The 15,271-nt window shown below is 44.4% G+C and overlaps 1 protein-coding gene across 1 annotated transcript in view; it reads right to left on the bottom strand.

Annotated features, from left to right (window-relative positions):
- tnfaip8l3 (tumor necrosis factor, alpha-induced protein 8-like 3) overlaps positions 1–8,550 on the bottom strand; it is a 131,080-nt gene extending 122,530 nt beyond the window's left edge. Inside the window, exon 1 of the mRNA XM_028822650.2 lies at positions 8,348–8,550. Coding sequence (XP_028678483.1) covers positions 8,348–8,393 — 46 coding nt within the window. The 5' untranslated portion in view covers positions 8,394–8,550. The remainder of the gene's footprint in view (positions 1–8,347) is intronic.
- Between the last annotated feature and the right edge of the window lie 6,721 nt (positions 8,551–15,271).

The following is a 15,271-nucleotide window of genomic DNA, read 5'->3' as shown; positions in this document are numbered from 1 at the left end:
ATAAACGATTTTAAGAAATTTCGAGATTAAAGTTGACATTTCGTGCTTTTTTCCCACTGTGTGCCTATGTTTTTTGTTTGTACCCTAATACGCTTTCATATGACACTCAGACGGTGGGCTACAACTCGCCTTTTCACAGCGACTTTGATATGTGATTTCTTTTTTATTTCGGGCACTGTGCGACTTTGTGAATTTGATCTTTCGAGTTTTTCCGACACTCTGTCACTCGATCAACTTTCTTTTGTTGATTATACCACTGTTTAAACCAACAAATAGCATGTTTTTCCTTTGCCTCCACTTGGTATTCGCTGAAATTCTTATATTTTCCCCTGTGCTTTTCCCATTGTCTTTTCACAGAAGGCTATTTATATTGATTTGCATATTCAAAGAGGCGTAATTCTGGGAGGAGTTGGGGCGGGACAGAAGGCGCGTGCACGTGCGTTACTTTTCACGCAAATCGGGATTTATGTAGTGGAAGAACGTGAAAGTATGCGTGCGCACAGATTCCTGCATCTGGATTTTTCTGTGCGTACGCACAATCCCGCTTTTGTGCTTACGCCATGTTATAGTGTGAGTTCTACGCACGGCGTTATACATGAGGCCCCTGGAGAGGCAACAGCAAGACACCACCTAAAAAGGAAATGGGAGCCACAGACCATTGCTCTCTCCCTATCTCTCCTGACTGATTCTTCTCTAGTTTTGTGTTTTGCTAGTGTCCTTGTCACTGCTGGTAGTATAAGGTGGTACCTGCAACCAATTCACAGGTAGTCCATCTCCTCCAGGATGGCACATCCATATGTGTCGTCGCAAGAAGGTTTGCTAACGTCTCCGAGCACAGTCTGAAGAGCATGGAGGAGATACCGGGAGACGGGACATTACACGAGGAGAACAGGACCGGGCTGTAGAAGAGTGTCAGCCCAGCAGTAGGACTGGTATCTGCACCTTTGTATGAGGTAGAGAAGGAGAAGCTCTGCCAGAGCCCTACAAAATGACCTCCAGCTGGCTACTGGTGTGCGTGTGTCTGACCAAACTGTTACAAACAGACTCCTTGAGGGTGGCATGAGAGCCCAACATCCTCTAGTGGGACCTGCGCTCACAGCCCATCACCATGCAGCCCAAGTGACATTCTCCAGAGAATATACAATTGGCAACTCCACCACTGGCACCCTGGTCTTTTCACAAATTATAGCAGGTTCACACCGAGCACACATGACAGACATGAAAGAGTCTGGAGACACCGTGGTGAATGTTAAGTAGCCTGCAATATCATCCAACACAACTGGTTCGGCGGTGGGTCATTGATGGTCTGGTGAGGCATATCCTTGGAGAGTCGCACAGACCTCCACATGCCAGGCTACAGTAACCTGACTGCTGTTAAGTACCAGGATGAAATCCTCAGAACCATGGTCAGACCTTACATTGGTGCCGTGGGCCCTGGGTTCGTCCTGGTGTAGGACAATGCCCTGCCTCTTGTGGTCAGAGAGCATAGGCAGTTCCTGGATGACAAAGGTATTGATGCCACTGACTGGCCTGCATGTCCTCCAGACCCGAATCCAATTGAGAACCTCTAGGACGTCATGGTATCAATGCATCTGACGCCACCAAGCAGCACCACAGACTGTCCAGGAGCTCACTGATGCCCTGATCAGGTCTGGGAGGAGATCCCCCAGAACACCATCCGCCGTGTCATCAAGAACAGGCCCAGACATTGTGTGGAGTGCATACAGGCACGTGGGGGCCACACACACACTCCTGAGTCACATTAGGAGCTGACGTGATGAAAATCACACAAGTTGGATCAGCCTGTGATTGCAGTTTTTGACTTTGATATTCAGTGTGATGTTGAATCAGCCCTCAATGGGTTGGTGATTTTGGTTTCCATTGACCGTTGTTACATCATTTTGTTCTCAACAAATTGCGCAGTTTCGCTCAGTAAAGATTTTCTACTGGAATATTTTGTTCATCGAGATCTGATGATTATATTTTTTTGAGTAGTCCCTCAATACAACTACACAAACCCCAGTCACAGATTCAACTAACCTTTTACTTGAGATTTACATCTTCAATACACAAATCACAAATTCTTTTTCTTTCTTTCTTTCTTTCTTTCTTTCTTTCTTTCTTTCTTTCTTTCTTTCTTTCTTTCTTTCTTTCTTTCTTTCTTTCTTTCTTTCTTTCTTTCCGGACAGCCATTCCCTGAAGTTCCCTCTGGAGGCAGCTATGGAACCTGACAGATCTGTTCAGTAAAGACAATACCATCCACCTGTAAATTGCTCCAAGGGTGCTGTCCAATGGTTGACCCTGCCCTCTGACCCCAAAGGGTCATGTGAAAAAGACAAGGTACCCTCAGGGATTAAGAAAGCATACCAAAAAAGATTCCAGCCAGGACATCACTCCAGTGTCACCTCTCATTACAGTGCACTAAGTGAGACCAGTAAGGTGACTTGACCAGTCATCTTTGGGGTACAGTCTATCTTCTGAACTATTGTATATAACATATATCTAGAGCAACACAAATCCAGTGTCTTGGGTTCAGATCTCATGGTTTGTCATTGAGTTTGAGAAGTTTGCGATGTCTACCTGAGTTTTTCCACAGCAAAACCAACTAATCAGATTTCTTGGAGTGGACCGGGCACACACAGACAGTAGCATTTTTTATATTTCAAAATAAATATTAATTAAGCCCCACACAAAGCCTGTCTTAGGTTCAAATCCCATGGCTGGCCATTGTGCTTGTGGAGTCTGCATGTTCCCTCCATGTCTAAGGGTTTATCTCTCACCTCTCCAAAGACGTGTGTGTGTTAAATTAGTAAGTGTGTGTGTAAACAGGCCATGCCATGGACTGCTGGCCAACAGAGGGCTTGTTCCTGCCTTGTACCCAGGCTCTGGGTTTCTACACTCTGCCCTGGATAAAGTTGGTTTGAGAATGTTTCTTATGTTGTTTTCCTGGTGGATACTATAAAAGAGTGTTTTATTTTTAAACATAGTTTATAGTAAAAGGTAATAGTAGTTAATGGTGGTCATTTACAAAGCCGTGTTTATTCCACATAAGCACCACCAGATGGAGTGATGGAGTGGCTCAGGTGGTGGACAGCAAACCATCAGGATGACAGTTCAACACCTGTCTTTGACTCTCTGTCTGAACCCACGAGTGTCGCTTAACCTGCACACATTCTGGTTGTTAAAATTGAAGTGGAAAGTATTGTGCAAGACGTCTTTGCCGTGCACCCTGTCCAGGGTTTGTTCCTGCCTTGCACCCTATGCTAGCTGGGATAAACTCCAGCAGACCCCTGTGACCCTGCTCAGGACTAAGCAAGTTAGGAAATGACTGACTGACGACTTTAATAGAGTACCTTCCATAATAGGTGCTAGCAGAATGGGTTTTGAAAAGAAATCTTTGGTCTTGTGTAGATTTTTTTAATTTAAAATATGAGAGTATAAGTAGTAAAGTGTATGTGTGTATATATACACACACAGTATACAATGTATATATATAAAAATATATATTTATATATTAATACATATATACACAGACACACACACACAACTCCTTAATAACTCCTTAACAACTGCTATGTTGCTATGTCTCCTGATTCCAACTGATGCCACATCACAAACATCTGTAGTAAAAAATGCATTACGGATAACGCATCACAGACATTAACACTTTTAAGAGTTAAATTGTATTTAATTGAATCTGTCAAAACACAACATATGAGAGAACTCATACCTCAGCATACAGCCACTATAGACGCACCCATCTTGCTGGTGAGCTTAGCTGCCATGTATCCATTACCTACTGCAGTGCTGCCATCTAGTTGATAGCCATGGATTTTTTCTTGGTGGCAACAGCTTGCAGAAAATAGTGTTATAAACAGACTGTCCATAGTTATGTTGTTACAAAAAAGGTATAAAGTAACTGATATAGTCTCTGTGTATACAGTGCATCCGGAAAGTATTCACAGCGCATCACTTTTTCCACATTTTGTTATGTTACAGCCTTATTCCAAAATGGATTAAATTCATTTTTTTCCTCAGAATTCTACACACAACACTCCATAATGACAACGTGAAAAAAGTTTACTTGAGATTTTTGCAAATTTATTAAAAATAAAAAAATTGAGAACTCACATGTACATACTGTAAGTATTCACAGCCTTTGCCATGAAGCTCGAAATTGAGCTCAGGTGCATCCTGTTTCCCCTGATCATCCTTGAGATGTTTCTGCAGCTTCATTGGAGTCCACCTGTGGTAAATTCAGTTGACTGGACATGATTTGGAAAGGCACACACCTGTCTATAGAAGGTCCCACAGTTGACAGTTCATGTCAGAGCACAAACCAAGCATGAAGTCAAAGGAATTGTCTGTAGACCTCCGAGACAGGATTGTCTCGAGGCACAAATCTGGGGAAGGTTACAGAAAAATTTCTGCTGCTTTGAAGGTCCCAATGAGCACAGTGGCCTCTATCATCCGTAAGTGGAAGAAGTTCGAAACCACCAGGACTATTCCTAGAGCTGGCCGGCCATCTAAACTGAGCGATCGGGGGAGAAGGGCCTTAGTCAGGGAGGTGACCAAGAACCCGATGGTCACTCTGTCAGAGCTCCAGAGGTCCTCTGTGGAGAGAGGAGAACCTTCCCAAAGGACAACCATCTCTGCAGCAATCCACCAATCAGGCCTGTATGGTAGAGTGGCCAGACGGAAGCCACTGCTTAGTAAAAGGCACATGGCAGCCCACCTGGAGTTTGCCAAAAGGCACCTGAAGGACTCTCAGACCATGAGAAAGAAAATTCTCTGGTCTGATGAGACAAAGATTGAACTCTTTAGTGTGAATGCCAGGCGTCACGTTTGGAGGAAACCAGGCACTGCTCATCACCAGGCCAATACCATCCCTACAGTGAAGCGTGGTGGTGGCAGCATCATGCTGTGGGGATGTTTTTCAGCGGCAGGGACTGGGAGACTAGTCAGGATAAAGGGAAAGATGACTGCAGCAATGTAGAGAGACATCCTGGATGAAAACCTGCTCCAGAGCGCTCTTGACCTCAGACTGGGGTGACGGTTCATCTTTCAGCAGGACAACGACCCTAAGCACACAGCCAAGATATGAGGAGTGGCTTCAGGACAACTCTGTGAATGTCCTTGAGTGGCCCAGCCAGAGCCCAGACTTGAATCCGATTGAACATCTCTGGAGAGATCTTAAAATGGCTGTGCACTGACGCTTCCCATCCAACCTGATGGATCTTGAGAGGTGCTGCAAAGAGGAATGGGCGAAACTGGCCAAGGATAGGTGTGCCAAGCTTGTGGCATCATATTCAAAAAGACTTGAGGCTGGAATTGCTGCCAAAGGTGCATCAACAAAGTATTGAGCAAAGGCTGTGAATACTTATGGACATGGGATTTCTCAGTTTTTTTATTTGTAATAAATTTGCAAAAACCTGAAGTAAACTTTTTTCACGTTGTCATTATGGGGTGTTGTGTGTAGAATTCTGAGGAAAAAAATGAATTTAATCCATTTTGGAATAAGGCTGTAACATGACAAAATGTGGAAAAAGTGATGCGCTGTGAATACTTTCCGGATGCACTGAATGTATATATATATATATATGTGTGTGTGTGTGTGTGTGTGTGTGTGTGTATGTATATAAAATATATTTATGTATGCAAATATTATATTCACAGAAGAGATCGCAGAACTTATATCCTCCCCTAAGCTTGACTTATTCTTCAAAGACTGACATGGTGACACAGTCATTAGCACTGGTGCCACAGCCCTGTCACAGCACAGCCCAGTTCCCGTGTGTATGTAGTATACTGTACATGTCCTCTCCATATCTGCAGAGGGGCTTGTCTCCTCAAATTCCAGCTTTTTCTCCCACTTCCCAGAGTAGTGTGCTGTATATAAACCTAATTGGTTCCACTATGTTATTCCTGGGTGTGTTTGTGAGTGCCCTTTGGTGCCCTCTGTTGGAATGTTGCTGCCTTCAGGGTTTGTTCTTGCTGTGTGCTTCTGTCTTCATGACCCTCACTGGGTTAGTATTTTTGATGATAGAGGGAATGTCTATGATTAATATTTGAAGCAAACTTTATTTTGTATAGTGCCTTTTGCAATTGAAAATTTCACACGCTGCTGTGCAATGGAGCCATTATTCCCTTTATACGGCCGTTTTTAAATATGGTGTTATTTTTTTCTAATGGGTGTTATTAGTTATGTTAAAGAATGATTTTCAGAGCAACACAAAGCAGTGTTTTGTGTTTTTTTTTTGTACATTTGCCTCTCACAGAGAACACATTTGCAAATTACCTTGCAATTCCTAATAATTTTAAAATTCTCTTAATCCAATTCTGGGACTCTGGTAACCCTAAGCCTAAGACATTTGACACAAGGCAGGAATTCACCCAGACCATCACAGGGTGCACAAACCCACACTCACACAGGACCAATTTGGATTTGTCCATCGACTTAACAGGCTCGAAATTTAAACAGACAAAAAGACAAATGTGGACACCGGGAGGACATGCAAACTTCACATGGATAGGAATGATAGTCAAACCCAAGACGCTGTGGTCGCGATGTAGCCCTGCTTTATAATGACTCTGATATGCTGTCTTTGTAGGCAGTGTGGCGTACTGGCTTTGGACTCAAGTCCTGCTACTGGCACAGTGTCACCCTGAGCAAGTCATTTCACCTGCCTTTGCTCCAAATGGAGAAACAAAGAAAATGTCACCAAATGCCTCTGAAATTTTGTAAACACCCTTGGGTAAAGTCATCGGTCAAACAGGTAAATATAACATCTACAGCCCCTGTCACAGAATGCATGAAGACGTCATCATTTTGTATGTAGCTGCTATTGTGTTAAAAAGCTTAGCAGAGCGGGCATTACCTTCTCTAGTGCCTTTCCTAAACTGCAATCCGCCTTATATACTGATCCATTTATAAAGTCGTGTTTATTCCACGTAAGCAGCACAAGACAGAGTGATGGAATGGTGCGTGATGACAGTTCAGTGCCTGTCTTTGACTCTCCGTCTGACCCCACGAGTGTTGCTTAACCTGCATGTGTTTTCCGATTGTTAAAATGGAAGTGGAGCATATTATCCGAGACGTCTTGACATTTATACACCCATGGGATGGAGTTCATCATATTAAAAAAAAACCAAAACAGGTAAAGTATGCTTGTCACATGATGAAGAGTCCGTCTCTTCTCTCCATTTCCTGAACTTGCTTTTTTCATCTTTTATCAGCAGAAGATGCACCCGGAGATGTGAACTCACACCGATTAGGACATTTCAGCTAACGGGCAGGTCTTTGGGATGCGGGAGAAAACTGATGGGCTGATTCCAAAGGGAATGGGTCAGGATTTCAACCGAGGTGAGTGTGCATATGGTGTCCACAGCATACAAGCTCATATCTTAAAGTCGTGCCTTTTACCTCAAGGTTGACGGTTCAATCCCCGCCAGTGACTTGCCATTTTACTCCCGCTGAAGTGTCATTGAACATGCAAGACAGTTTGAGGGTGATGCTCTCCATTCACATATCCTATGCAAAATGCTTATTCGGCCGACTCGATCCACAAAAACGAAGCCTCGGGTTCAACCCCTGGCCCTACCGAGAGCCTCTGAGCAAATCCCCCCTAACCTGCCTGTAGACATACAGAAGCCAGTGTTCCATTTGGAAAAGTAAGTCACTTTGGATTTCATTCACTACCTTTCAAAGTGAGTCTGAAGGCGACTTCGTTCCTCACCTTCTCCCAGCCCTCCATGGGTGAAACTGCTTCAGCACTTTCTGACAGAAGGTCACCACCGCTTGATTTGGCTGGCAGCTCTGAGGCGTATTTCACAAGCGTTCGGCTCAGACAACTTCCAGCGAGCGCAACAGGCATTGCGAAGAGTAGGAGCTTCTGCGCAAAGTGAGCGAGGGGCACTGGTGAACTGAGGACAGAGTGACCACAGACCTGGCAAACAGCGGTGACACTCACTTCTGCTCTCTCGGGGTTGCCAGTTGCCCTCCTCACCCCATAGATGCCAACTTCTCATCACTGCCCCCTAAACACCACATGCAGCAGTCTTCCTATTCCACCTGAGATGATTCTACGCCTTGACTTGACTTTCCTGTAAATATGCTAGACGCGCCTGCATTCTCAAAGTCTGTTTCTCACTTGCGCTGCTATTTTTAACCATCTAGAAAAACGATGCCACAGTTCCCTAGAAACACAGAAAACCGTGACCAAGGGCCACCCTGAGCAGTTGTCTCAACATGCACACTTCTTTGTGCTGCCCGCCGCGCTTGCAGCTTGGAGGTTTAGTGGAGGCAACTCCAAGGCGGCAGGGTGGGCTTGTCGCCTTTTCCTCTTACCTGGAGAGAGCTCCCCTTCACTCAGCTCCCCGGAATCTGAGTCCATGTTTCTTGCCTGACTTCCCGTCTTGCCGACTTAGTGGTTCAAACTGCAGGACTGAAACTCCTTTCTTGAGGCGAAGCAGCTGTGTGTGCTGGCACTGAACTAGTGTGCTGTTTGGTTAAGTGCGCCCTCCCTCCTGCTCCTTCAAATCCTCCTCCTCCTCCTCCTTCTTCTGTTCTCTCTCTCTAGTGTGCAAGCCAAGCTTGCTCGTTCACCCTCCCTCCCTCTCTCTCTCTCTCTCTCTCGCTCTCCTGTCACTGGCAGAAGGAAATAAATGAGAGACCTGAATGGGATGAGAGGACACTGGCTCGGGCACTTCACGGGGTCACACCAGAACCAGTTCTGCTGCTCATTTCTGGCTGCCGCCGAGAGGGCTAATTTAAATTGGGAACTTAAAAAGTATTCCAATGGGGAAGGGGGTGGGGTTTGGTGAGCCGGACACTGAAAAAGAAAGTACAACCGTCAGTCCTCGAAGAACATCGTAGCACTTTGCTCCTTTCTTCCTCTACGGCGTGTCGCTGCCATAAAAGTGATAATCCAAGTGACAAAAAGGTCCTTCCGTGAATGATTGCCTACCTTGCTTTCCGATTCAGCCTGCAAAATCAAGGGAACTTGGCTCAGCCCTGGCTATTTATTAATATGCAAGTGGCACTGCCAGCTCCTAGTGTTTGGACTCCAGTGTGATTCCCAGTTTGGCCTCCTTCTGTGTGGTGTTGGCATGTTCTCTCTCTCTCTCTCTCTGATGATTGATGGAAATGCAGTCTGGGGAGTTAAAAGTCTGCCCTGGTGGGTGTGGGCACGAGTGCACCTGTAATGAAGGGGTGCATTCGAGAAAATACAGTAATGTGAAAAAGTAAGTACACCCCGTGAAATGCCATCCATCCATGCATTCTCTGCTGGTCTGGGTCACGTGGGCAGCAGTCGAAGCAAAGATGCCCAGACGTCGCTTTTCCCCGCCACCTTCTCCAACTGGCCCCCCAGAAAGGGATACCAAGGCGTTCATAATCTCTCAAACATATTCTGGGTCTGCCCCAAAGTTTTCTCACTGCAAGGAGGTGTCCAGGATGCCCAAACCTCCTCATTTGGCTCCTTTCGATGTGGAGGAGCAGCAGCTCTGCTTTGACCTCCTCCTGAATGTATGTGCCCTTTCACCCCATTCTAAGTGTGGGCCCAGACACCCTCATTTCTGCTCCCTGTATCTGTGGTCTGATTCTTTCAGTCACTATCCAAGCCTCAAGCATCAACAGTGGCAAGAGCTACCTGTAGCTGCCGTGATGACATTCATGGGGCTCTCAGAGACTTCTTTCAGCAGCTTACGTTCTGTTCTCTGGCTGAACTTGCTGGGGTCGTCTGGCCTGGTAGATGTTTGAACTCTTCTCCACTTGTAGATGATCTTCTGGACAGCTGAGTGTTTTGGAGATCACTTTAATTCCTTTCCAGATGCCTACACAGCTCTAAACTTCTTTCTGAAGGACTCAGAGTTCTCTTTCGAATTCTGCAAAGCACTTTTTTTTCTTTTTGTTTTCTTTTCCTGTTTGTTGTTTGTTTAAAGTGTCACGAGGACCGTGTTTATGCGTGGATGACTCTGCAGTGACTTTGTTTTGCGTATTTGTGAGGACAAATTTTCTTCCTTCACCATTATAAAGAAAGAAACACACTTAAATTGCCAGGTCTGGAGATGGAAACTTCATTCAAGACAGTTAGAACATTAGAACAATCTGGACGAGAACAAACAATTCATCCCAACAAAGGTCACCAGTCCTGTCCAATTAATTCTGAAGGACCCTAAAGTCCAACTGTCCACCACACTACTTGGTCACTTATTCCAAGTGCCTGTGGTTCCTTGTGTGAAGAAAAACTTCCTAATGTTTGTGTGAAATTTCCCCTTAACAAGTTTCCAACTGTGTCCTCGTGTTCTTGATGAACTCATTTTAATGTCACCGTGTCGATCCACTGGACTAATTCACTCCATAATTTTAAACATGTCTCCTGTTAATCTTCTTTTGCTTAAACTGTAAAGGCTCAGCTCTTTTAATCTTTCCTCATCACTCATCCCCCGTAGCCCTGAATCAGCCCAGTTGCTCTTCTCTGGACCTTCTCCAGTTCTGTTATGTCCTTTTTGTAGCCTGGAGACCCAAACTGCGCCAAGGACTCCAGATGGGGCCTCACCAGTGTGTTATAAAGCTTGAGCAGAACCTCCTGTGACTTGTACTCCACACATCAAGGCGCTATATAACCTGTTAGCCATCTTAATGGCTTCTGAACAACACTGTCTGGTAGCTGATAGTGATAAGTAAACTACAACTACTAAATTCTTCTCATAAGGTGGACTTTCAATTTTCAGACCTCCCACTGTGTATTCAAACCTCACATTTTCACTTCCTATTCATCATACTTTACATTTACTGACATTACATTTCAGCTGCCACAAATCTGGCTAAACCCGTATGCAGTCCAATTCCTTCTGTGATGATTCAACAGATTACAAATAATCTGCCAATCCAATTATCTTGGTATCATCTGCACAGTTAACTTGTTACTTATATTCCTATCTAAATCATCTATAAATATTAAAAATAGCAGCAGCCCCAGCACTGACCCCTGCTGGACACCACTCTTAATTCTAGCCAATTCTTATAAGTTTCATCACACCATCACCCTTCCTGTGTCTGAGCCAATTTTGCACCCCTCTACACACTACACCCTGAACTGCCACTTCTTTTAGTTTGATGCCCATCCTCTCATGTGGCACCTCATCAAATGCTTTCTAAAAGTCCAAATGAAGAATATCATCTGCTCTACTCTGATCATTCCTATTTGTTGCATCCTCATAGAATGCCAGCATGTTGGTAAAACATGACCTCCATCTTTTGAACCCTTTCTGACTGTTCAGCAAAACTCCTGTACTTGCCATGTGTTGCTCGATCTTTTCCTTAATAATTCCTTCCATTAATTTTCCTGTGATGCATGTTACACTTACTTAGTAAGTAAGTAAGTAGTTGGATACTAGTACTGTACTTAGTAGTTACTTGGATCTGCCTGGTCACTCTTTATACTTTCTCATATACAAAATATAGGGAAAGTATTGTAATCATCCAAAAATTCAACCTCACGATTTTGATGAATCTCAACATTTTAGACCTCCCTAAGTCTGATTTACTTACTCATAGGGAAAGTATTGTAATCGTCCAAAAATTCGATTTTGAGATTTAATGAATCTCAACATTTTAGACCTCCTTAAGTCCGATTTACATTCTCATAGAAAAAGTATTGTAATCGTCGAAAAATTCAATATCAAGATTTAATGAATCTCAACATTTTAGACCTCCCTAAGTCTGATTTACTTTCTCATAGGGAAAGTATTGTAATCGTCCAAAAATTCGATTTCGAGATTTAATGAATCTCAACATTTTAGACCTCCCTAAGTCTGATTTACTTTCTCATAGCGAAAGTATTGTAATCGTCTAAAAATTCGATTTCGAGATTTAATGAATCTCAACATTTTAGACCTCCCTAAGTCCGATTTACGTTCTCATAGGGAAAGTATTGTAATCGTCCAAAAATTCGATTTCGAGATTTTGATGAATCTCGACATTTTAGACTTCTCCAAGTCCGAAAATACCATTTTTGAAATCATGTCTGTGTGTGTGTGTGTGTAAACACAATAACTTGAATATGCTTTCACTTAGGTCAACCAAATTTTACATACAAGTATTAGGTACAAAATGTAGATTTCTATCAACTTTTGAGCTATTTCCGCTAACCAGAAGTGGTACTTTTTTTATTAATGCAGCTGTAGAGTCCGATTTATTCAACTTTACTTTTATGATAATTGTTCAATATATTATTAATTTGATTTGGTTTGTTGTTGATGGTTCTTTAGTATACATAATATAAAAATATAATCATTGTCTGGCTGTTTACTCCTCAAATATTCATCCCCATATCTGAGTATACGAGAAAGTCGAGAAGAGACCACTCCGGATTTTTATATATTTGCCATTTTGCAGTCCTTCAGAATGTCCCCAGTGTGCAGTGACTTCCTAAAAATGTGTGTTGAGGGTTTATATCTGCACTTGCTGACCTCCTTAAGAATTCAGGGGTAAATATTCAGGTTCTGGTTGACAATTCCAGAGTTGTATCACCAGTATGACGTGAACACTGACAGGTCAAGTGACTTTCTCTGGCTCACAGAGTGAATCACTGGTGAGACATGAACCAACATCAAAAGCCTTTGGCACTGGGCCACATTTATGGCCTAAGACCTCCTACGTTGGGTTTGTGTTTCAGGTGGTCTTGTGTGGAGTTTGCATGTTCTCCCCTGTGTCTATCTGGGTTGCCTCCCATAGTCTGGATTGGTGATGCAAAATCAGCCCCTGATGTGTATGTGTGTGTTCACCCTGTGACAACTGGCACCCCGTCCAAGGATTGTTCCTCCCTTGTGCCCGATTCTTACTGGGATAGGCTACAGCTGCCCTGAAACCCTGACCTGGATAAGTAGGTTTGAAGATGAACAGATAGATGGATGGACCTCCCAAGTTTTAGATGTACAATTGCTTCCCATTTTAAGTTTTCAATACGCCCCTCTCCAATGTTTCTGCTGGCATGCAAGCCATCATGATTAACTGAATCAAATTTGTTCAATTCAGGTTTTTGTCGGCAATATTAAAACCTGGATTCGCTTTCCAAAAAATCTTACGGGATGGCAGTCATGGTAGAAAAATCTTTAGGTGGAGAATAGAAGAGGAAAGGAAGTTAGGGCTCAGATCATGGCATAGAAGGTTGCGTTGGCACCCCCGGTGTTAGTGCTGCTGCCTCACAACTGCAAAGATCAGGGTTCAAATGCCAGCCCCAGACAGGGTGTGCCAGTTCTCAAAATGTCATCTGAGTACAAAGGAAACCGGAAATATCTGGGTAACGACTGAGTGTTTTGTAAACTGCCATGGCTGGGTGAAAAAAAGGAAAATGCATAAATATCTCATATCTGGAATATTTGGGCGAAAAGCTAAAGAGAAAACAGTTGACGTTTGAAATCTGGAATATCTGCTTGAACAAAAATGAGGAAGTAGGCGAAACCAATAAAATGTAACTGAACTAGCCAGTGATCGGCAAATTCTGGACAATCCAGTAACAAGAAACTAGACACAGGGTGCAAACTGGAAAAATAACATGGAAAAAAATGAGTGGACAGTATATTAGATAGTGAATTCTAGCCTCTCCAAGTGATAAAAATAAGAAACCTGGAATAGCGAGTGGAGTGAACGTTTGGCACAGCTAAAGTGCAATCTGAAATATACAGCAGGACTTAAATACTCGGGGAATGGGACAACAATGGAGGAGAGAACATCCATCCATCCATCCATTTTCCAACCCGCTGAATCCGAACACAGGGTCACGGGGGTCTGCTGGAGCCAATCCCAGCCAACACAGGGCACGGAACCAATCCCGGGCAGGGTGCCAACCCACCGCAGGACACACACAAACACACCCACACACCAAGCACACACTAGGGCCAATTTAGAATTGCCAATCCACCTAACCTGCATGTCTTTGGACTGTGGGAGGAAACCGGAGCACCCGGAGGAAACCCACGCAGACACGGGGAGAACATGCAAACTCCACGCAGGGTGGACCCGGGAAGCGAACCCGGGTCTCCTAACTGCGAGGCAGCAGCGCTACCACTGCACCACCGTGCCGCCCAGGAGAGAAGAGTGTGAGTTTAAAATCACTAAAATCTGGGTGACCAGATGAAACTGGAATGTCCTGGAGAAAACTGGATCAGCTGGCTGAACTTCCAAGTGAATGTTTTAAATTGGATCTAAATGCATTAAAATATGAATATCTTGTCAAGCTTGGGTCACAGAGTTGCACAGGAGACCAGACAAAGGGGACCGGGCTTCCAAGGTACAAAATCTTTACTGCTGAACTGGCAGGTACAGACACCAGACTTCATTCAGAAGGGGATTATCATCAGCAGAAACACACACAGGTTGCAGTGGTGAAACGTGGTGGTCCAGCTCCCCTCTTCAGGTCAAAAGAACACAAAGTCCTCCTCATCAATCGGGGGTCATTGGCTCGGAAGCAGCGACTGGGGCATCCCTGCTCTTCTAGCCCTACCTTTTGTGCGTCTCAGTAGAAATCGAGATTCATCAGACCAGGCTACGCTTTTCCAGTCTTCAGCTGTCCAGTTTTTGGTGAGCCTGTGCCCACTGTAGCCTCAGCTTTCTGTGCATGGCTGACAGGAGTGTAAGCTGACGTGGTGTTCTGCTGTTGTAGCCCCATCTGTCTCAAGGCTTGACATGTTGTGCATTCTGGGATGCTTTTCTGGCCCCTCACAGTTCTACAGAGTGCTTATGTGAGCTTTCGTGGTCTTTCTGTCTGCTCAAACCAGTTTGGCCATTCTCTTCTGACCTCTCTCATCAACAATGTGTTTCTTTCGCTCAACAGACTGTTGTGTGTGAAAATCCCAGGAGATCAACAGTTCCAGTTATCATCAAGCCATGACTGAAATCACTGAGATCACATTTTTTCCCATTCTGGTGTTTGATGTGAACTCTAACTGAAGCTCCTGACCTTCATCTACAGGATTTTCTGCATTGCGCTGCTGCCGCATGATTGGCTGATTAGATGATTGCATGGATAAGCAGGTGGTCAGTTCAGGTCAGGTTGGGGAGCGTGCACTGGTACAGCGTGTTGCTGCACCCACCACACAACCAAACAGCTCAGGATCCTGGTTAGCAGCCCCCTAGGCAGACACGCAGTCCAGTCCCACCATCCAGAAATGACCCTCTATCTACTGCAGCCTGGTGTTACATGATGTCCCCTTGGCCTGGTCCAGCCACTCGGGTCCTCAACAATGAGGGTCCTGTGAGCCGGAATCA

Source organism: Erpetoichthys calabaricus, chromosome 17 (assembly GCF_900747795.2).
Source record: "Erpetoichthys calabaricus chromosome 17, fErpCal1.3, whole genome shotgun sequence".
NCBI lineage: Eukaryota > Metazoa > Chordata > Cladistia > Polypteriformes > Polypteridae > Erpetoichthys > Erpetoichthys calabaricus.
The sequence above is the reverse complement of the archived record's forward strand: the minus strand, read 5'-3'. Positions and strand labels throughout refer to the sequence as shown.